Here is a 24,423-nt window from a genome sequence, read left to right as displayed (position 1 = left end):
AAAGTAGCAATCATCGTGATGATTTTTGGCTCTCGCCAGACACGGCACAGCGAATGGCATTGCTTTTTTTTTGCATCTCTCATCCATACATCAAAATATGATCGACAACTTCCACATATCACATGAGGGGCCCATGGTTTTTCTTGGTAACTTGGTCTTGGTCATTCTGAAGTACAGTCTATAAGCAATCCAGTACTTCGCACCTTTCACAATTTTATATGATACATGCTTAGGTTCAACATAGAAACCACACACATAACAGAATGAATCTGTTGAATTCCCGCATCATCTTGTAGCCATGATCAAGTACGTCAAAATTTATAGTATAAAAATGAAAAAAAGGAAAATTGTAAGAGATAATTGTGTTTTCCGTACTCCATGCATTTCTTCATGTCAATATTATTTTCTGTATCACTAAAACGGTCGATGGTAGAAGAAAAGCGGGTAGATATTTGGAATCAGCGCAAAATTTTGCAGTAAACACACAAAAAAAGAAAAGAAAAACAAACATTTTGTGAAATTTTGTTATACAGCGTTAACACACGTTATAGGACGGTAATTTAGAACACATATAGAGAGTGTGCTCAAACCCAAGGGTCTGAACATTTACTTGACGATTTGTGGCCTTATTTAAAGACATATATATATATATATATATATATATATATATATATACATATATATACATATATATATATATATATTTAAGTCTAAATAAAAATATTTTTCTAAAAAACGCTGTGGAAGTCGGGGACAAGTGGTATTACGGTGATACTTTGTCCTAAAAATATTCTTGAAAAAGTGCTTGGGTAAGTCGGGGTCAGGTGGTATTCTTCTTCTTCTTCTCGTTCTTCTTCTTCTTCTTCTTCGCGTTCTCCTTCTTCTTCTTTTTCCTCGCGGTCTTCCTCGCGTTTTTCTTCGCGTTCTTCTTCGCATTCTTCGCGTTCTTCTTCGCATTCTACTTCGTGTTCTTCTTCGCGTTCTTCTTCTCGCTGGGGATCCCGTGTTGGGATTCCGCCCCGAGGCCGAGGCCGAAGGTGAAAACGAGGGATTAAAGTGCGGAAAGCTGCGGCCGTAGGCCGCTGTTTGCGCAGCCAAGCCTCCGGCGAAGCCCGCGGCTTGTACATATATATATATATATAGATATTTATATATATATATATTATATATATATATACACCTATATGTGTATATATGTATATGTATATATATATATATATATATATATATATAGAGAGAGAGAGAGAGAGAGAGAGAGAGAGATAAAAAAGCAACATTATTTTTAGCTGAATAAAACTGGCTGTTGGTAGCCTGAATAATGGTGCGAGTCTCAGTACCTTGGGTCGTTGTATTGATTATTATAACTGTAATTGGTTGTATTTTTGTATTGATTACATTTGTCCTAGAATCTACGACGATTGTCCTAGAATCTACGACGATTGTCCTAGAATCTACGACGATTGTCCTAGAATCTACGACAATTGTAATCAATACCTAGGACCTAGATAGTATGATTGTATCAATTATGATCGTCTCATACCATTGTCGCTTATAATTTTCCTTTAAATTTCTTAGTTTTGGATATTTAAAAAACATAGCTTTTAAAAGACGAGAAAGTTAAAATGGAAACTAAAATTAGATATATAATTTTTAGAATAAAGATATTCAAGTACAATGAATAATGTATTGAAAACAATATTTTCTCTAAGGCTCCTGCTGAATCATGTGTACGTGATGCGTGCGAAGTGTCACGAAGTCTGCCTTGCAACATAATTTTTTTCATCTCAGAATTTTAGATAATTTTCCTGATTTAATATTTCAATATTTATTTTTTTCTAATATACAGATGAAATTATAATTCATCACCCACTGATCTGATCAGTAGCCCCCCACCCCCACTACCCAACCCAAACAAGCAGAAGACAGTCACCGTTGTTTACAAGATGGCAGGAAAGTATGAGTAAACAGCGGTAAATGTTAAAGAAATCGCTTCGTTTAGTGTTCCCGTTGAGGATTACAAGAGGACGACTGACTCCATTCACGACACGGCTTACAAACAATTTAATTTTCAAGATGTCAGGTGACTGCCAAGGCTTAATTAAGCCAAGTCATGGGTTTTATCAGATTCGGCCCATCCAACTTGGATGTGAAGTATGGGGAGTTGACTTAAAGAATGACGTTCCAAAAGAAGGTGAGCATCATAAAACTTTAGTAGATATATGACATGATATCGTAAGACTAAATAGAGAAAGAAAGTGAAGGTTCAGATCGTAGTTGTGTTTTGTAAAGATAAGTGATACAACATGACTTCTTTTGTGGATATGTAGTAAGTTTGGTATATATTTTTGGACAGGGTTTCACAATGTTTCTTTAATGTTGCTCTTACCGTTGAGAGATATAGGTTTTCAAAGGAGAGTCATATATCTGGACAGTGATAAGTTTCACATAATTTTGTCCTGTTGCTCTTCTTACTGGTGAAAGATGTAAGTTTTCAAAGGAAATGAATATTAATAAAAATTACTGAAACAATAGACATTTTCTGTGTATTCTTACCATACAACTGTATTTTGGTTGGGAAAAAAGGGGAGTCAGCATTTCATTGACCATGTTAAGAGTAGGTTAAGTTATGGTATGAAACTATGATAGAGGGTTGCAAGGCCAAGGTGAAGGTGTGCAAATGGCGAAGATTAATTAGCTACCATTCTTTAAATACAAACATGGAGCTTTTGAAAGTTTTCATTTTATGGAAAGAGAATAGATTTGAGGATGGGTGATAAGGAAGCATACACACCATTCTCTTTGGCTCTAAACAAAAACTCAGTAATGCCCCCAACTTAATTATCCAATGTAATGATACTAGTATTCAACCTAAATCTGTTGTTAAATACCTCAGAACATAAATTGATCAAAATGTGTCAGGAGAAGTTATGGCACAAAAAATCATTAAAAAAGTCAGCTCCAGAACAAAATTTTTGGCAAGAATTAAAAAATACCTAGATGTAGAGACAATGAAGCTACTATCTTCAGCCCTGGTACTGTGTCATATTGATTATGCTTGATCTTCTTGGTATAGCAGTCTAACTAAGAAATCTAAAATTAATCTTCAAATATGTCAAAACAAACTAATCAGGACTATTTTGAAACTCCATCCTCGTACTCATCTAGATTATACTCATTTTAATCTGTTAAATTGGTTACCTATTGAAAAACGTGTTGTTTAGTTAAAGCTTAATCATGTTCACCAAATTGTAAACGACTCTTGTCCCAGTTATTTGTCAGATACTTTTACACTTGTTAGAAATGCTCGTACCTTGAGAACTCGTTCTGTCGGTCATCCGTTATTGTACCTAGGTTTAATAGTTTGTTAGGGAAAAGTTCGTTCAAATACACTGGTGCTATTGCATGGAACTCTTTACCGATCAACATACAATCAATTGTTTCTAAAAGTAGTTTTAAAAAATCAGAAGTGTTATCTTTTAGACACTGTTTTTTCTGAGGAAAATAGTTTATATGTTTAATTTACACCTTTTATGCTAGTCATTTTTCTAAGTCATTTATTTTTTTCTAGTCTGTAGTCATATTTTTCATGTTAGTCAATTTTGCCTTTTTTTTTCTAATCAACCTAGCTTTTTTATGACAATCTTTTCCTAGTTAATATGTTATTTTTTATGAGGACCACAGTGGAAATAAGTCTTTTGACTTTCTGTGCCATCCTCGGATGTACAATTATATTTACTATGTATAATACGAGTCTTACCTGTATTGTATTTTATTGTATGTATGATTGAATCCGAATCAAATCAAATCAAAACACAAGTCTGAATGAAGAGTGGGGCGTGACACCAAAAACCATGCAAATCCTTTCTTTAGAGGATTAAATAAAGATCACTTGATTTGGAGATTAGGAATTGATTGATGGATGGTCAGTCAGAATTATTTATGTATTTTTGCTCTTTTATTTTCAGTGATTAAACAGATTAAAGAGGATGTTACCAAGTACCGTATAATGGTATTCAAGGTAAGCATATAGACTTAAAATAGGCTGGACCAAGAGTCTGCATATTTACTGTTGTACTGATGGAAAAATCAGGAAATCTAATTGTAATGATCATTGTGGTTGGGGTGAATGGATGGGGTGAAGGGGGCATTGAATACAAAAGGAATGCCTGTTGAGCAAGGGAGAGAGTATATAAGAAAGGAGTGAAAAGAGAATGGTTTAAATGGGTGAGGAAGTGACATGGCCCAAAGTGATGTTCTTTTCTGTTTCATATATTTTGCGAGTGGATGAGGTGATTTTGTCACCTTGCAGGGAAGCAGTGGGCTAAAGTAACTCTGGCTGTTGGGTTTCACTTTAGAAGTGCTCTGTCATGATGTCTCTCATTCCTACCCTCCTAGTACCCCCATAAATGGAGTTCTTTTAAGACAGACAACCACTTAGGTACAATGATGCCTATGTAGGCATCATGAGGCACGAGTGAGTACATGAGGATGCCGACGTCGGTGTCTTGATTATACTGTATATATATATTTTTTGTAGGTTACCTCCAGATTCTGTGAACTGGTTTGATCATGTTTTCTGTGTTTATTATTACTCAGAGTTAAAGAGAATGAGTAATGCGGCAGTGACTTTATATTTTATAATGTGAGTAGGGAGGAAAGGGTGGTGGATGGAATTGTATTAAGTGGGAGTGGGTACGTCCCTTTGATTTGGCTACCTCCCTTGTATGGGGGAATAAGCTCTTGGTATAAATATATATATATATATATATATATAATATACCTGTAAAAGTAATTGTATGATAAAGCTTGTAATCATGTAAAGCATGCAATCATTACTTCAAAGGAATGGATGGTGAAACTGTGATCTTTGTTCACACTTTTGTGTGCAAAATGTGCGACTCTTAGCTGTAAGAAAAGTAATTAGTGATGAAATATTGAAATTGACAAATTTAATGACAAAATAGAAAATATTACCAGCATGTGTAGTATAGCAAGTGGAGCAGTGAATTGCCCTAGCAGTGAAAGGTTGTCTCAAATATTGGCACGAGTGAGAAGCCATGATCATCTAGGTCCCTAGCATTTAAGGTATCTTGGGGCTTCTACAGCACTTCGATCTTTCACTCCTCTACATGTGACAGCCTGACTCTGGTACAGTAGGTACCAGTCTACACTATATAGACCTGGTTAAGAAAAACGTAATTACAGCAAAATGTAACTATGAAATTAAGGTTGCCAGACAAGTGAGATCTTACCCAAAAAGGCTTCTTTCATCTCTGCAGAAGTAAAAATAAGTAAGTATGGACCCAATTAAATCCAATGAGGATGTCTAGATAGATTCAGAAGAAAAAATGAACGAGACATTTAATGAATATTTTCCTTCTGTATTTACAAAGGAGAGGATAGGTGTGGTAGCTGACTGCAACCCAACCTTCATTAGGGATGAGGGACTTAGACTAACTAGCATCAGCATTAGCAAGGAAGCAGTGTGAACTTGAAATCTGTGAACAGTTAACGGAAGTATTTAGTAATTTGGTAGACACTGGATTCATGCCTATTTCTTGGAGGCAGGCAGATATTATTTCTGTTTTTAAAAAGGTTGATAAATCTCCTATGCAAGTCTGCAGGCCAATCATTTTGATGTCAGTTATAGGTAAAATGCTGGAGTCAATAATAGCCATTAGAATCAGGGCTCGCATGGAAAGGCATAATTTGAATCATGGCTCACTGCTTGGGTTCACTTAGGGTAGGTCATGTGTAACTAATCTTTTATCCTTTTACATTAATGTCTACAAGGTGGAAGATAACAATGATGGCTGTGATGTTTTTTACCTTGACTTTAGCAAAGCATTTGACAAGGTGCCTCACCAGAGACTACTAAATAAAGTCAAAGCCCATGGCATAGGAGGAAACATGTTTGAATAGATGCATGGTGTTAGTTAGACCCATCCTTGACTATGTGGTACAGTTTTGGTCTCTGTCCTATAGAATGGATATTAATTCACTAGAATCAGTGCAGAGGAGAATGGCCAAATTAATACATGGGCACAGACATTCATCTTGTGAAGAACAGGCTTAGGCACCTTAACTTACACTAGAAATATGCAGAGTGTGAGGTATTCAAATGGATCAAGGGCTTTAACAAGGGTGATGCAGACATGGTCATCATATTAAGACAGCAAGTCAGGACTAGTAGTAATGAATTTGAATTGGAGAAATTTAGATCTAAGAAGAAAATAGACAAGAACTGTTTTACTGATAGTATGGTTAATGAATGGAATAGGCTTAGTGCCAGCTTTTCAGTGATGCTACCTCTCCGTATATAACAGCCATGAAGTGAGCACCGAAAATATTGGTTGTTTCAAAAGAAAACTAGATAAGTTTATGGATGGGGTGATAGGTGGTAATGGACATTGAACTGTCTAGTGTAGGCCTTATGGTCTCTTGCAGTTTCCTTTATTCTTATGTTCTATCCATATTGAGGGTCTTCTGAATTATTCTGTTCACATTAATAGACATCCTCCAGGATGGCTGAAGGACTATGGAGTAGGAAGTAGAGGAGACAGAGAAGATAAAGAATAGGTTGATCTTGAGATCATTGGGGGGTATGAAGGTGGTGTGCAGTTGGCACCCCTGGCACCTGGCACGAGATCAAAGGTCACCTTGTAGAAGGGGGTGAATGGCTGTCGGCCGAGGGGTATGCATCAGTGTGTTGAGTGAATGAGGGGAGAGAAAGGAGTGAGTGAGAATAAGTGCAGTGGAAGAAAATATAGAGAATAATTAGCTAAGGTATAGTAGGATTGATAGGCATTACTAGTGAAAGAGAGACTAGCTAGAAGAGTCTTCATCATCAGATCCTGCAAAGAAGTGGGAACAACGAAGATAAGGTAAGTGATGTGTTGCCCTGCGACAACAGTGACTATAAATGTATATTTATATATTTTTTTACCAGGAATTCCCACTTTGTAATAAGAGAAAGGAGTATCCCCCTTTTTTTTAGACTGTACAGACATAAAGAGTTTAATTCTAGATTTACTTTAAGGTATTAGAAGTGGACAACCATCAATATTTCATTGATAATGGACTCTCTTCTAGGATCAAGGTGTAGTAAGCGGAGATAGGCACGTTGAAATAGGCAAGTGGTTTGGAGAACCTGAGTCAACATTCTACAAACACCCGAAGTCCCCTCACCCAGACGTCTTTAGAGTATCCAATGACAGAACTGAAGGTTGCACAAGTAAGTATTTACCTAGTACCTTATGGGAAGGGGAACTATGCTCGTGGTGTCCTGTCTCTGTATCTCACCATATCTAATTTGGTGTGTAGTGGGTGGTGGAGAAAATGATGAAGAGAATCACAAAGCATATGTCCAAGCTTTATGTAAATGATAAGGTTTGATGGTGATGGCAGTGTTGAATGTGTAGTTTGCATTGGTTAGTCTAGGATATCAGTAATTCAGTCTTCCACTATGTGTCCTTCCAATATGCCAATTCATATACACATGAACACATTTCTATCAAGTCCCTAATTCAGTCGAAAAAATTCAGTTATGTAAGATGTATATGGTTATTATTTTGTATACCACCATTGTCGCTTTCTTTATTGTATTGCATCAGTCAGTTAATTGTTAGTTTTCTCAAGTTTCACCAAATGGAAAACCTGGAGTCCTACAGCAGCTGTCAACAGTCTCTCCTGCTGATCTTCTCGTGAAGAAACTTTGGATTGTTGTCTGTGTTACATTAGTGTGGGACTGTTCCTGTCTCACTGGCTGAAAGTGGTAGGAGGAGGGGAGTCTGCTCTCCATAAGTGAAAAAATATAAGAAATACAGCTGAAGCTAATTGAGATCTTTGGCCCAGCCCAGAAACTGAGTGTCAGCCTCACAGGGCTGCATCTCCCGATGGAGGTGAAAGGGTAGATGGGTTTTAAAAGTGGATAGTTTTGCTGTCCATCTTGTTGGGCCACCATATGCAAGTATCCATCACTAGTTCCAATACCTTATAATACCCTGTGAAGATCTTGGTGAACATGCCTCAGCTACAGGAACTACTGCTGCTTCCTCCCTGATTCCTCCCTGGCTGTGTTACCTCCAGTGAGGTGATATACATTGTACCCTCCAGTGAGGTGATATACTCGTACATTGTACCCTCCAGTGAGGTGATATACATTGTACCCTCCAGTGAGGTGATATACATTGTACCCTCCAGTGAGGTGATATACATTGTACCCTTCAGTGAGGTGATATGCATTGTACCCTCCAGTGAGGTGATATACATTGTACCCTCCAGTGAGGTGATATACATTGTACCAACTTGTAGTGGGGCCTGTGTTACTATAGGATGGTGTGGGTGGTGTGTCTTCAATTTCTTGTAGGAATGCATCCATCTGTCTTTTGAATAGTTCCATTGTGCAGGATGTGGTGTTTTTCTGGTAGATGAGAAGGTTATTGAAGAGCTTGGGGGCTGCTCTGGTGAAGGAGTTTGCTCCGAGTGATGTGGTGTTCTGGTGCTGCTGGCAAGTCCTTCAACACAGCAAGAATAAATTATTGTTTGTGTATATTTAGGATGCACCCATGAACTTAGGTCCATTTTTTCCATTGATTAAGCACAATATTCACTTTGTGCAAATTAGGACTACCGGTAGTTATTTGGTACAGTTTTACAGTATACATCAATTTCCCAGAACTTTCTCATGCATATTTGGAGGAACTAATATTTTTTTTGAAGACTGTAGAATTACCTGAATAAATTGCAGTGTAGTTTTGTCATTGCAGATGTTGGTCGAACAGGATGGCACATTGATGGAAGCTTTCAGGAAGCTCCATTTTCGTATGCACTCTATCATATGGTAAGCATATTCCTGCATTGGACAATACACTTTTACAGATTTCTTATTGGCAACAGAAGAGAACATTGATTATGCTGTAAGAGGTAAAATAACACTGGACTTTTGGACTTTTGCTTTACATACTGAGCACCTTATTCTATGAAAAAGGACAAGAGAAAAGGATTAGATATAATCACCTGCACATGGTGGTCATGTGGGACAGGTGTTAGACAGGGTCCTCTATCTAACACTCATCTTTAAAACCCAGCAGTAATGTCACCTTTACTTTAATGTGGAACTTTTTCTTTTCTTCTTCTCTGTGGTGACAATGACAAATATCTCTTAATGATGAGGCAGAGAGAATCATCTCTTTGTTTTCTGTTTTCAAAACGCGTCAACCCTTCCCCTCTATCTAGAGTTGCAGCACTGTAGGGCTGGCATTCAGTCACTGAAACAGGCCCAAGATCACTCCCTACCATACATACATTCACCAAAGGCTTTTCCCCCCTTACAAGGGAGGTAGCCAAAAAACAAAGGCATAAAATTCACTCCCACCCATTCCATCCCCACATACTCCACTCCCATTCACCCCCTCCTGCCCTCTTATCTTGGCTCCTCCCTGCATCTCACCCACTGCCCTGGGTCAGAAGCAATGTAGCAAGACAGCACATCCACAGAAAGGCTGCTTCATTAATTGGCAACCGCCCCTCCTACCAACCTCAGTTATTTTTTCTCCTCCTTCTCATACAAGGAGAGCTGACAACCAGTGATTACTACTACCCTTCATGTACTACTTTTAGCTGGTAGCATGAAGTGGTTCCATACTTATACATTATAGACAACAGTCAAAAGTTTCTTCCCAAAGAGATTTATGGGAAGGTCTTTGGTACTGTTGACAGTCACTGTGAAGATACAAGTTTCCAGTAAATGAAATTCAGAGCAGCAGCAGTTGTTGTTATTATTATTATTATTGTTATTATTTTATTATTACATCTTTTTCTTCTCTCTTTTAATTTCTCCATCTCTTGCACTCATGTGGGGGAAAAATACAAGAGAGGATCTCCAGTCCCCTTATTCTTTCCTGTCTAGTTGCCTTTTGCAACACACAGGGGAAAAAAGTGGGAACATTCTTGTCCCCTGCTGCATGTTTTGTGAAATGAAAAAATTCTAGGGGTTGTCATTTTTATTTTAGGTGAGTGTCCCAACAACAGGAGCCACGGTGTTTGCCCCTTTGAATGAGCTCATTGAACAACTTCCTCAAGAGAAACGAGACCGATGGGAACGCTTGTACATGATCAGTGATCGGCGCTCTGGTCCAGTTCATCCTCTTATCTATGCACATCCTATAACAAAGAAGAAGGTAACAATTTAGAAATTATTACATTTAGCCCTTAAGTTACGTGAATGTTATATTCTTGAACATGCTGCATATCTCAAAATCTCATATTTCAAACATATTTTTCCCATAAGAAACAGTGATAAGGTGGGGGGGAGTTATGTTCCTGGACTTAAGAAAAATCCATCTCTTTTAGGGGTGATGATTATGCCAAGTCTAAGACACACACCCACTCTCACCCATTCCACTCCCATCCACCACCCTTGTTTCCCTCTCATTTTGCTCCTCATGGATGAAGGGTTGTCCATGTGTCCTGCCTACTGCCCAGGTTAGAAGCAATGCAGCAAGACACAGTACATCCACAGCAAAGCTGCTTCACTTAATTGGCAACTCTCCTTCTCCATTCCCTCATGCAGAGAATAGAGAAAATGGGGAGAAATCCTTTGGGTGCTGCATCAGAATGTCATCCACACACAACCACTCTGCACTTCCTCCCATCCCCCTGCTCCCTCCCTTCATGCTCCATCAAAGTATCAGTCATTCTCTACTCACCCATATCCCCTGCCTTCTCCCTTCCTTGTTCAACAGACATTCCCCATGTGCTCAAGGCCCCTTTCCTATACTATCCAAAAAGATCTTTGAGGAGGCAGATATCCATAATAAAGACAAGAAGTGGTTACTGACTTCATAAGAGAGGAAGAGAGAAAGAGTTTGAATGTGTTTGAGATGAAATGGCTGAGAAGTATGGTGGGGTTTACTAGGCTAGATAGAGTGAGAAATGAGGAGGTGAGGAAGAGAACGGAGGTGAAAAGGGAGTTGGGAAATAGGGTGGATGAAAGAGTATTGGGATGGTTTGGACACATGGAAAGAATGAGTGAAGAAAGATTAGTAAAAGAGGTTTGGAAGGCAGAGGTGGAAGGAGTGAACATGAGGGGGCATCCTAGGATGAGAAAGATGGATGGGGTAAAAGGGGCATTGGGAAAGAGAGTAATGTCTGTTGAAGAAGGACACGAGAGGACAGAAGACAGGGGTGAATGGAGAATGGTTGTGATTGAATGATGCTCTGATGCATGAGGGGGAGTGGGTGGAGGATGGGGGGTGAGGGAGTATGTATGAGAAATAAATTGATGCAGCCTGAAGGGATTTCTCCCCATCTTCTCATTTTCTGCATGAGGGGACAGAGAGGGGGGTCACCGAATTAATGTGCTGTGTCTTGCGACACTGCTTCTGACCCAGGGCAGTGGACAAGAGGGAGGGAAGCAGGTGGAGGGGATAGAATGGGTGGGAGTGGTTTCTATGCCTTTTTCTTATGGCTACCTCCCGTGTAAGGGGGAAAGAAGCCTTTGGTATATGTATGTACAGTGATGGTGGACTGCCTGATGCAAGAGGTAAATGCAAGGGTAATAGGCTGGTCATTGGAGATGGTTAAAGAAAATGGAGAAAAGTGGGAGATAAGCCAGTTGTTTGCTAACAGCTCTGTAAGATCGGAGGAAGGATTAAGGAAGTTAGTGATGGAGTTTGGGAAGTTGTGCAAAAGAAGGAAGTTGAAGATAAATGTGGGTAGAAGTAAGGTGATGAGATGTACAAGGGGAGAAGATAGCACTAAATTGGAAGTGAGTATTAACCTCTTCACTCCGGGGCACATCGCACGTCTGGCAGCGTTAGCTGCCCAACGTGCGATGTTGCGTCATAATAATCGCATTATAAAAAATAAAGTCAGTGCTCAATCATTCGTTCTCTTTCACCCGTGTATTTTGATAACCATAGAAGCCAGTTTAGAGAGAATGAATGTTATGTAGGGACGACTACAATAAATATAATCAAGATGGCGACGTTGGCATCATCAAGTACCCACTTGCTCCTCATGCTGCCTATGTAGGCGTCACCATATGGAAGTGGTTAAGGGAGAGAGGCTGGAGGTAGTGGATAGCTTTAGAGATTTGGGTATGAATGTGGCAGGAAAGGGAGGAATGGAGGACAAGGAAGAATGTAGATTGAGAGAAGCAAGTAAATACCTTGGGGGATTGAAAAGTGTAATGAGAAATAGGCATCTGGAAATGGATGCAAAGAGGAGATTATATGAAGGGGTGATTGTGCTGATAGCACTATATGGGGTGGAGACTTGGAATTTAAGAGAGACAGAGAGGAAAACTTTTAATGTATTTGAGATGAAATGGCCTAGAAGTATGGTAGGGATTACTAGGTTGGATTGAGTGAGAAACGAGGAAGTGAGGCGGAGAGCGGGGGTTTAAAAGGAGCTGGCAGATAGGACTGATAAAGGAGTATTGGGATGGTTTGGACACATGGAAAGAATGAGTAAAGAGGTGTGGAAGGCAGAGGTGGATGCAGCAAACTTAAGGGGATGACTGAGGATGAGATGGAAGGATGGGGTGAAAGAGGCTTTGAGCAAGGAATGGAGTAGGCAGGAGATAGGGGTGAGTGGAAAATTATTGTGTACAGATGATACTGTGATGTAAGGAAGGGAGGGGGCAGGGGATGGGGGGGTAGGGAGTGGTTATGTGAATGATATTTTGATGTAGTCTGAAGGGATTTTTTCCTGTCTTTGCTTTTTCTGCATGAGAGGATGGAGGGGGGATGTTGATTAAGTAAGGGGGCTTTGCTGTGGATGTACTGTGTCTTGCTACATTGCTTCTGACCCAGGGCAGTGGGGAGGATACGGGTGAGTGTGGAAAGGGTGGTGGAATGGAGGAGAGTGGGTATGTGTCTTTTGACTTGGCTACCTCCCTGCTAAAAGGAAAAAGGCCCTTGGTGTATAGATAGATAAGGGGTTAGTGGGGAATCCCCAATCCAGCCATGGTATTCCTCAGGGAGAATTAATTGCTTGGCCAGACAATCAAGGGAATAATGACAACAATAATAACAACAACAACCACCACCACCATACTCCAATACCCCACTCTGACAATCCCTAGACAAAAACACAATACATCTTCCCTGAGTAATGTATGGTCCTGACCAGAGGCTGTTACTGGTTACCTGAGGGCTATATGTGAGGTGGGTTGGCAAGAATACCATTGTTGGAGCTCTGAGATTTAAGACAATGTGCCCTCACTATCATCATGTGTGAACTCTTCAGTGGACTCAAACTGTCACCCAATAGCTTCTCTCCTCCAGATAATGGTGCTCTAACCTGCTCGGCTACCACACCCCCTCAAACATATTAAATATGACAATGGCTGAGCAGATTAGAGCATCACTACATGTGACAGAGATCAGGTGTGGAAGTAGTGTAAGAACTGCCTGGCAGTAAGCAAGTTTATAGTAAAGGCATACTATGTTAAATTCCCTGATTCATAAAGTCATCCATATGGAGGCACCATCATAGCTCTCTGAGAGTAGGAATTCATGACATTAAATGACATTAAGCTAAATAATGATACATACATACATACTCGTACATATACCAAGGGCTTTTACCTCCATACAAGGGAGGTAGCCAAAGTCAAAAGGCATAATTCCACTCCCACCCATTTCATCCTCATCCACTCCCATCATGTTATCATGATTAAATTACCATTGTCACCAATAATTAAATCATGATAACAACCCTAAATTGAATTAAATCATCTGGCATAGCTTAAAGCAAAATCTGTAAACTGTATCACCATAGAGAAGAATTAATGAAGAGAGTTCGTTGTCTTCAATATATAATATCTTTATTTGAATATTATTATTCATTAGTTGGAGCAAAATGTTTTAAGTGCCTCATCATGTTGAAGGAATGAATAAGATTTTTTTTTTCTTTTATCACATAGGTTTTGTGTTTCCATCTTGGAATGACCGAGGCATTTGTTTGGGATTATGGGACTGACAAACAAAAATTTACTTCAGAAGCGGAAACCTTCAGTATTCTTCAAGAAATCCATCATGAATTCGTGAAGGACAATAAAGCCATCCAGTATCCACACAATGTACGTTTTGTGTCTTATAAGATTACACCTAACCCTTTCAGATGATATCATGACCTCAGTTGAATGAAATTGCCTTGCATGAGCCAGAACAAAGTCTTTGAAATAAGCCATTGTATAAGTACTGATTGAGATAGTCACCCCTTTGCTATGAGAATGCCCCCTTAGGTGAATAGAATTATCAATCAATATCTATTATAAGTGAAATAAAATTAATTTAAATGCATTCCTATATTGAAGGGAAATATATTTTGGTTTGAGTAGTGGAACAAGAATTGTGATGCATCATTATCATCATGTGTTACAAGTACCTTATGATGATAACAAAAGTTTTGTTTGATTCTTCTTTATGTCCACAGTGGAGTATTGGAGACTTCATCATATCTGACAACCTTTCAGTTGGGCATGAAGCCTCAAAGGAAAGCCAGCTACCAAGAAGCCAAGTGGGTCTGCGAGTCCTTCATAGAGTCACAATTGAAGGCCATTCCTCTCCGAAGAAGTAAAGAGCTATTTATGGTAGCACTGTGAGTCCTCAAGCGAGTTTTTCATGCTGGCCAGCTCCAGTGTAGACAAAGAAACTTTTTATCTCAGAGAAGGAAAGGGGATAATCATAAAAATGAAACAGATTAAACTTATGTTAAATGCTGCCCTGCAAGAATTTAATCCTAATGTTCATTATTCTTGCAGGTGAACTATTGGCTTATAGGGTTAGCTTCAAAGGAAAACAAAATTAATGCATTTCCATAGTGGCTCCATTTTATGCTTTTTTTATGCTTATCTTTGGTAAGCCCCATTATAAGGGAGAGAGTGTCCTTGGAATATGTGTAATGATACATATGTTCATATCAAAAGGCCTCTTCCTATTATAAGGAGGGTGGGGTGGCCAAATTAAAGCACACGCCCAAACCCCGTTCATTGCCCCTCTCATATAATGATTATATAATCTTTATGCAAGCAGAAACTAGCTTGTTATGATAGCATGCATTACACTGGCATCATGAACAATGCTCTGTAAACGTAAAAGTAGAAATGCCATCCTTATTGACCAAGGCAATAAAACTACTGTACAATGTTCCTTCATTTAAATTGGTACAACTATTACCTTCAATGTTATGCCTCACAGTACCATCACCTAATGATTTTTTGATACATACATCAATTAAAGAAGGATTGGTGAGGAATTTGGTGCCTTATTGAAGTTTGAAAGTGGTCTTGTTGCTGAGATATGAAGGTGGTAAGATAGGCTATGTATCTCTCTATCAAAAGGCTTCTTCCTGTTATAAGGGCGGTAGCTAGGTAAAGTAGGCAGTTTTCAAAAACATTTAGTATATGGTATAGGGAGAACACAAGAGGGTATGTCACAAATAGTTGTAAATGGAGCATAAACTGATGCAGCCTGAATTAATTTCTCCTCATCTCTATTTTTGCATTCTGGAATGAGGAGAGAGGGTTATCATTTAAATGAAGCAGCTGGTTTTGCTGTGGATGTGTTATGTCTTGCTGCACTGGCTTTGAGTTAGGCAGTGGGCAGGAGACAAGGATGACCCTTCATCCACAAGGAGCTAAGATGAAAGGGAAAAGGGTGACAGATGGAAGTGGGGTGGGTGTATGCCTTGGCAAGCCACCTCCCTATATCAGAAGAAGGGTACATAGATAGGTAGAATGGTACATTGTTTATTGGCCAAAGCACCCAACCTGGAGGAATATAACCACTTTTACAACATTTACTAGTCATGGAGTGCAATGGGTAGGGAGGAGATGTGAGGGAATGATGTTATGCCTATTGACTTTGGCTACCTCTCTTGTAAAAGGGGAAAAAGCCCTTGGTATATGTATGTACTAGTCATGGTTATTCTGTTGTTATTATTTATTGTCTCTTGTTTCACAACTATATTGGTTAGGGTGTACCTTGAGACCATTGATGGGTATATATGTGTTGGTCCTGGAAAATGGACAGTAGATGGTTATCTTCCTGTTGCTCATTTTCAAACCCATCAGTCAATCTCAGCTCCATCTGAAGGTGCTGGTCTAAGGGGCTGGAAACTGGTCTCTGAACTGGCCCCAAGAACTCGTTCAGCTTCAGTTGTATTTCTTCCAGCTTTTCACATAAAGAGAGCTAATATCTGGCAGCTACTCTCCCACTAATTTTAGCTAGTGACAGAAACACTCTTCCGCAAATACAACTTAAGCCATAGTCCAGATTTTCTTCCCAGAGAGATCTTTGGTAAAGTCAGAAGACTGTTATCAGTCATTAGGTTTCCAGTCATTGAATCTTGAGACAACAGTTTCTATTAATTATAGATGGTGTCTGGGGAAAAATCTGGAAGGAGTAGAATGAAACAAACTGTAACAAGGGTAGGACAGGAAGGCACAGGGCAGTGCAACAATTTGTCATATGATTGCAAATCTAAGACTAAATGCTGGAAACAAGCCAGTAAGTGCACTCCTGTACCCAAGCTTATGCAGTAAGGATGAATGACAACCAAAGCAATGGTAGAAATCTTGAGCCTCTCATAGTTTTGCAAAAACATGCACTTATGCACAATATTCATAAGCAATGCTGCCTTCTTGATCCCCCCTTTTTCATGCAAAATCCTGACCTGTGGAACCAGATAGCTCTTGATTACACATGGTTTAAAGTTTATGTAATAAATGCTTACTGCTATGCTCTTGAGCTTTAGAAGTTAAGACAAATGGGTTATTTTGGGGAGACTAGTAAAGGCTTAGCGATTTGTTAACAAATCAGCTTATGTAAAGAATTGGATTCCATAGAGAAGAAATAGAATTGATGGTATATCTGTGATATTTACAACTCATGCACTAGGCCTTATAGAGACTGCACAGGAGGGAAATTGATGTGCCACAACCTGGAAGCATCTCACTTGTGTCACTCAAAACATTCCTGTTATTCTTATTTGTAACCTGGTCTTTTTTCATAAATGTTCCCCCAAATTTGTACACTGTGTGGTACAGAAGATTTTAATCATTATGATGACCTACTTGCATAACCATTAATATCCACAAATTCATATATTTAAATGCAGTTCTCATTTAATACTTCAAAATCATAGAAAATAGTATACATTATGGAATGTACATTATAAAAACAATGGAAAAATCACATTTACACATCTTATTCAAATGCACACATGCTAGATTTCATCAAACAAAAGGTGCAGTCTTACCATAAAGAGAACAGTTTTCTTATCTCAGTATCTACTCTGGATGCACAATTTTAGTCCAGTATACGATACTCCTGCAAAGCATATGTACTTGACTCAAATAAAAATGCTTATGAAGGTAAAATGCCTTTGCTTCTTTTCAGAATGATGTTTTTTTTTTAGGATGATGCTGTGATGTATGGAAGGGAGTGGGTGAGGGATGAGGGGTGTGAAGGACTATGTGTGAATGATATTTTGATGCAGCCCGAAGGGACTCCTCCATGTTTTCTCATTTCATGCATGAAGGGATGAGGAGGGGGGTCACCCACTAAATGAAACAGCCTTGCTGTGGATGTGCAGTGTCTTGCTACATTTCTTCAGACCCAAGGTAGTGGGTGGTGCTCACTTTCCACTTCCCTCAACTCACTAACCATCTCCAAATCCTTGTCCCTACTCATGCTTATATCTCCTGTACCACCTCAACAACACCTGTTGTGCTAGGGTTGAGAATGGTTAGAGTAAGTGGTTTGAAGTGAAAGTGGGTCTGTGTCGGGGTTGTGTAATGCCATCATGGTTGTTCAACATGTATATGGATGGGGTGGTCTGTCTATATACCAAGGAGGAAAAAGCCTTTGGTATATCGATTGATATACCACATCAATCATATACATATTGAACAACCATGATGGCATTACACAACCCTGGCACACGCCCACCTTCACCTCAGACCCCTTACTCTCACTATTCCCAATAACACAAGCTCATATGAACTTTTGATTTGACTTGAACAAGTTTCCCCCTGTCCCATATCTGCATCACCTCCCACAATGCCTTCCTGTCATAAGCCTTCTCTAGATACATAAAAACCCAAAAGACATCTTTACTTCTTGCCACAATCTTTTCACATTTCTGCCTTAAAAATCAGATGTACAAGTTTTGATAAACATTATGAAGAAAATGTAAAAAAGAAATATGTACTAGAAGAAAAGTTCTGTTTACCTTCACACATACATACACCAACATCTTTTCCCCCCCTTACAAGGGAGGTAACCAAAGCCAGAGGCATAAATCTACTCCCACCCATTTCATCCCCACATACTCCATTCCCATTCATCACCCCTCCATCCCTCCCCTCTCGGCTCCTGGATAATGGGTCATCCCTGCGCCACCTACTGCCCTGGGTCAAAAGAAATGTAGCAAAACAGCACATCTCCAGCAAGGCTGCTTCACTTAATTGGTGAACCCCCCACTCTGTCCCCATATGCAAAAAATAGAGATGGGGAGAAATCCCTTAGGGCTGCAACAGAATATTCACACATAACCAACTCCTCTCCCTTCTTTGCTTGACATAGAAAAGAGAGAGGTCATGGAGAAAATACCCTTGGGCTGTCTCAAAATATCATACATACAAAGCTATATTCCATTCACACCTATCAGGTGTGGAGTGTATTCAGGGATGGAATGGGTGGGAATGATTTTATGCCTTTTCCTTTTTGGCTACCTCCCTTGTAAGGGGAAAAAAGCCTTGGTATATGTATGTATGTACCTATCCTGTGCCTTTATATTTCCTGTTTTGCCTCCATCCCCTCTGGTATAGTCAGTGGCATGCAGAGGGGAGGGGACAAGGGGGAAATAAGATAAATTTGGGTAACATATTTAAATAGAATGAAGTATTTATTTTATGTTTCATCTGTGCATACACATTCAAAATACCTTTCTTAATATTAGGCCTTATACTTGAATCAGGGCACTCATTTAAGGAGTTGTCCTTGGGCATCACCAAATCTCTGCACACCACTGAGTAGGGAAAGGAAAGAATTCTGCCTCCAAGTTTCCCATGCGGATCATAAAAAGTGGTGAAAGTGGGACCGAGTGAGGGGACTAGGTATCCTGCTCTCTGTAAAGTTATCTTACAAGAAGTCAAGTGGAGAAATTAATTTGTCAGATAATAAAAGGTAAGTCTGACAGTGACTAAATATATAATTGGTTTCAGTCACTGCCTCATTCTTTGCTCCCTCTAGACCTGGGGTTCCCAAACTGTGGGTCATGAGCCTTTTTCTGGGGGTTCATGGAGGGTCCAACTGTATGTACATTCAGCCACGTAGATCTGCATATTGATTTGCAAAATTCAAAAGCAAATTCATCCTCATTAAAACGAGTGAAGAAAGACTAGTAAAAGAGGTGTGGAAGGAGTGAACATGAGGGTGTGACCTAGGATGAGATGGATGGATGGGGTAAAAGGGGCATTGGGAAGAGGGGAATGTCTGTTGAGGAAGGACGAGAGAGGACAGAAGATGGGTGAATGGAGAATGGTTGTATATAGATGATGTTGTGATCCATGAGGTGAAATGGGTGGGGGATGTGGGGTGAGGGAGTATGTGTGAGAAAAATTTGACACTACCCGAAGGGATTCATCCCCATCTTCTCCTTTTCTGCATGAGGGGATGGAGACGGGGGGTCGCCAATTTAATGAAGCGGCCTTGCTGTGGATGTGCTGTGTCTTGCGACACTGCTTCTGACCCAGGGCAGTGGACAAGGTGCAGGGATGACCCGTCATCCAGGAGGTGCTAAGATGAGAGGGAGGGTGGAGGGGTGTGGAGTGTATTCAGGGATGGAATGGGTGGGAATGATTTTATGCCTTTTCCTTGCTGTGGATGTGATATATCTTGCAGCACTGCTTCTGACCCAGGGCAGTGGACAAGATGCAGGGATGACCAGTCATCCAGGTGCCAAGAGGGTGAAGGGTAGTGGAGTGTGATAGGGATGGAATGGGTGGGAGTGTTTTTTATGCCTTTGTTTCTGGCTACCTCCCTTATAAGGGGGAAAAAAGCTTTTGGTGTATGTATCAGATCAATCCTTGTTAAACATTGATAAACAATATATATTTTTTGTTATTTTACTCCAGGAGGTGCCAAGATAAGAGAGAGGGAAGAGGGTGGAGGGGATTGGAGTGTGATAGGGATGGAATGGGTGGGAGTAGTTGTTATGCCTTTGTTTTTGACTACCTTCCTTATAAGGGGGAAAAAGCCTTTGGTATATGTATCAGATCAATCCTTGTTAAACATTGATAAACAATAATATATATTTTTTGTTATTTCACTCTGCTGTGATTAATAAAGTTTAAAGTAACATATCTGCAATATTAAAAATTGGTATGTTGTCAGAAGGCTTATAAAGAAAGGGGTCATGGTAGGTTTGGTAATACTGAAAGGGGTCACGTGTTGGAAAATTTTGGGAAATGCTGCTCTAGGCACATGTAGGTCCTAAGGACTTGGAGGCAGTGGGGCAGCCTTAAGATCTTGCCATTCTCTTCATAGAAAGAAGATTAAATGAAGAGTTACAGAATCTTGAAACAAGTCATGAGAAGTACAGGATACCTTGGTAATCTAACCTTATCTACCTTCCATCAGGTAAGGATGGTGGGGTTAATTTGCATCGGGCACATGGTAGGGGGTTGGCTTGGTGGCATTTTTGGGGTGAGGAATATGCTGGTGTGATGGTTTTGATGTATCCTGTTACTAGTTCTGCGGTTTCAGGTGGGGAGATGGGTCTTTTCTTAGAATAGCATAGGGATAGATGGGGTGGGACTGGTTTGCAGTGAGTCAATATGCTAGAGGGAATGGAAGGCTGTACAAGGAGTTCCTGTGTTATGTTTGAGGTTGTTCTTGGTGCAAGTGGAAACATTGAAGGGGGGTAAAGTGATGGATCAGTGATTCTGTATACAGTTATCAAAGACCTTGCTCATTCTTGGGTGTCCTGGATGCAGAGAATTTCTCATTGGAAGTAGTTCTGGGGACCATAAACTTTCTACCCTCCTTGTAGGACTCACAAGAGAGGCAGGGCAGAGGGCTGCTAGACCTCTAAATGAGATTCATGACAGGCATAAGACATCTTGACAATTTAAGTTTTACCCCTTATTTTCAACAGAATGTGAAAGCAGAGATGAAGACCTGTGAAGTATTTCAAGGTGTTGAATGCAGAGGAAGATGGAGAGACTGGCAGTATGATATGCCATGGAAATGTAAAGAAAATGATGCCACAACAAAAGTAATTAAAGTAGCATTGACAGAGATTTGTTTCATTTTAGTATCACCATATGGATTTTTTTTAAAGCAAGGAATTAAGGTAGGAAAGGTACCTGGGTAGGATGGTTGTCATCTGGAATGTCTAACAAAAGGCATAGATATAATGTAATAGCTGGCGAGATTGTTTAATACATGTCTCAAAATAGGGGAACATATCAGTAGTTTGGGGTGAAAATGACAATATACAAGGGGAAGGAAAAGAAGTATTTGTGTAGCAATTTTAGAGGTCTGATGAGTGTGGTCATTAAGGTGTATGGACATGCTTTGAGAAGATTGGGAAGGGAACAGAGGTAGTAATTGGAGAAGGGCCATGTGGATTTCTGGGCTTTCATGGACATGGGAGATGGATGGGATTTATAGGCATTGTCGAGTGTATTGTGGATGTATGGGATAGAGGGGAATCTATCAACGGTTTTCTGTGAGTAGGGGCATGTGTTAGGGTTGGGAATAGAGTGAACCATTTGTGGTGAATGTAGAGCTGCACCAGGGTTGTGTATTTTCATGGTTGTTCAACACATTAATGCACTTTCACATGGATTCTAAATTTCCTGTTAATTCTTTATCTAAGCATTGTTATTTAAATGTCTACACAACAGCTTGTTTGGTCAACCTTGAATTCTCGGGATAATTTCATTATCAAATTGATTAACTCCACTGTTCAAGACAAAGGTAATTGCAGTATTAGTGTTACATGTATCACATGGCTGGAAAACCATACATGCTCGAAATGTGTAAGGAAATTGAAATTCTAATGTTCAAGACAAATATATTTCTTCCTTTGATTAAATTTGTCCAGACTTGTTTTTAAAAAATGTTCTTACTATGTGCTGAAAACAAAGACTGAAGTATATTGAGGAAACACTCATACCCACATTAGTTACAAGGATCTTTCTTGCACTCTGCTGTATTTACAAATCATACTTACTTGCACACCACAAGAAATTTCTATTCACTGAGATCTTATGAAATACTTGAACTGGTAAGAAGAAACAAGTTTGGACTTGGCAGCTGCTGTCGTGTTTCCTGAGCTTGCATGGCATAATGATGGTAACTGATTTGGGTTACACTCGTTTCTTTTTTTATTTAGAAATATATCATGCACTCTTCCCGGGACTCAAAAATGTCACTGGAATTTAATGCACATTATGTCCACTGTGTATAAAAATGTTACAATTAAAAATAAAATTACAAAACTGCAAAGCTAAATAAATTCCTTTGTGTTTTCTACATGTCATTTTTATCATGCTACTTCCAAATTAATAGGATATGATATGGCAGGAATAGTTTTTTCACAGTCATAAAAACTGCGGGTGAAAAATGGTACTAATTTAAGACCATTCAACCAATTTGAATTTCAAGTGAATTTGGAAGAGCTTGGTTTGAATTAAACATTTTTCTACATTTAGCCCATGCTTTAGATGAAGCCAAACTCAATATCTGACAACAGTCTTTCTGGATATTCAGGCCAAGCAAGACTGAGGAAAATGTATCAAGGATTGCAGATTACACACCAAGTTCATTTTTTCAAACCAATTTTTACATCTGCAGCTGATAATAGCATGTTACTTGACTGTAACAATCAACAATAAAGAAGGACTCGCTGATTCATCACACACACACATGTCCATTCATCCACACACAGCACACGCACACTCACAAACATGCACACAGTGTACACCCACACACAGAGGGGAATCTTAAAAATAAAGAAATCAGAACCTTCCCTTACCTCACAGCTGAGGAAGACATAAATGAGTATGCCTACTTCTACACTGAGTAAAGGTGTACTAAGAAAAAACGCAAATTATGGTCACATTTTACATAAATAAATTATGCCAACACAGTATGAAAGATCACATTTGGTAAGACTCTGCTGTCTTATACTAAAGTTCACTTTTGCATCACTTCCCCTTCAAAAATAAAAACATTCAAGACTATTCAACATGGCCGGAAAAATATATATAAAATAAAATAATACTAAGACATTTACTCAACTATTGTCCTTTGTAAATTGTGTCCAAAGTTACAGTCAATCCCCTTCCCAACACTGGGCCCAAGAAGGTATTTCGTTTAACCCTAATATAACTTACCGTCACTCCACTTTAACCCTTTCTCAAATATAAAATCCTGATTTTGTTTTTATTCATCACATATGCAAGGTATGTGGGCTGGCAAATGGCCACACAACCCTCTAACCATAACAAGTTGTAGCTGCTGAGTTATGCAGATGCCTATGATAACCTAGACTCCACATCCTCATACACAAGTCATCTTTACTAAGAAACCTTTACAATGTTGCTGTGACAGAATTTCAAACGTGGTCCTCTGATACATTTTCTTTCCCTCCAGACTCATCATCCTGTGAGCTGGTGCAGTCTTCTGCTGGCACTACCGAGTTTCCTTTGCTTGTGGATTCTGATTCTACTCTTGAAGAGGAATCCTGACAACTATCTTTTTCCGATGTACTATCAGTTCTTGATGATGCTGAGGCCATTGAGGAGGTTGAGGGCACAGTGGTATTTGACTGGACTTGGCTCGTGGGTGTCGTCAATGTGGACGATGCTGAAGTGCTGTCTGCTTCATGACTATCCTCAGCTGTTTTCTCTGAGGATGAAGACATAGTTTCTGTGGAATCTCCTTCACATGCCTCTTCACTGGACAGTGCTGTTGCTTCTGAGCTTCCTTCACGGTCACACTAAAAGAGAAATTGGAATTGTATTTAATGGTCCACTCAGTATAAAGAAACATCAAAAACTAACTTCAAGAAGTTTCTAATTGTACAGAAATGAGTAACAACTTGACAGCCTGTAGCAAGTTTCACAAATGCATAAGTAAATCTTAGCCTCTTTCCAGCTCTAGAAGTGACAGTATGGTATGGGTCTGCCATAACTAAAGGTTGGTGGAAGTACAAACTGGATGACATTAAAGAGCAATGGAAGTTTACTAAAGGCAACTCAATGTGAACGAAGGTATGCCAGTAAGTCACAATAGCAATGAACTACAAGCAAGAAAAAGCTGGCACTTCCAAATGGACAGCTGAGAAAACATTTAATATCACACATATGAAGGACATCAAATACACCCACTCCTT

At 39.5% G+C, this 24,423-nt stretch overlaps 2 protein-coding genes across 6 annotated transcripts in view; one reads left to right on the top strand and one right to left on the bottom strand.

The window, feature by feature from the left end:
- The first annotated feature begins 1,905 nt into the window (after positions 1-1,905).
- On the top strand, positions 1,906-22,302 carry LOC143018878 (alpha-ketoglutarate-dependent taurine dioxygenase-like). 3 transcript variants are annotated; one of them, XR_012965779.1, is made up of 9 exons: positions 1,906-2,191; positions 3,966-4,018; positions 7,093-7,234; positions 8,769-8,842; positions 10,014-10,181; positions 13,934-14,089; positions 14,446-14,610; positions 18,994-19,202; positions 21,175-22,302. XR_012965779.1 is itself a non-coding variant. In XM_076174435.1 (8 exons), the coding sequence occupies exons 1-7, from the start codon at positions 1,975-1,977 to the stop codon at positions 14,587-14,589; spliced, it is 954 nt and encodes a 317-aa protein (XP_076030550.1). In that variant the 5' UTR covers positions 1,906-1,974; the 3' UTR covers positions 14,590-14,610; positions 21,175-22,302. The 3 variants fall into 3 exon arrangements, 2 of the variants coding, with proteins under 2 accessions (XP_076030550.1, XP_076030549.1); XM_076174435.1 differs by lacking the exon at positions 18,994-19,202; XM_076174434.1 differs by lacking the exons at positions 18,994-19,202; positions 21,175-22,302 and having other exon boundaries at positions 14,446-17,392.
- The window catches only part of LOC143018877 (uncharacterized), a 23,356-nt gene continuing 21,017 nt past the window's right edge, over positions 22,085-24,423 (bottom strand). For 2 of the 3 annotated variants that reach the window (XM_076174432.1, XM_076174433.1), the window contains exon 8: positions 23,890-24,027. Coding sequence is in view for 1 of the 3 variants with exons in the window: in XM_076174431.1 (XP_076030546.1) it covers positions 23,644-24,027 (384 nt within the window). In the remaining 2 variants the exon portion in view is untranslated. Of the gene's footprint in view, positions 24,028-24,423 lie in introns of all 3 variants that reach the window. The other variant, XM_076174431.1, reaches the window with a different exon arrangement.

Source organism: Oratosquilla oratoria, chromosome 36, assembly GCF_046742065.1.
Source record: "Oratosquilla oratoria isolate Oo_2021 chromosome 36, ASM4674206v1, whole genome shotgun sequence".
NCBI lineage: Eukaryota > Metazoa > Arthropoda > Malacostraca > Stomatopoda > Squillidae > Oratosquilla > Oratosquilla oratoria.
Note: the sequence above shows the minus strand (reverse complement) of the source record. Positions and strands in the feature narration are given on the sequence as shown.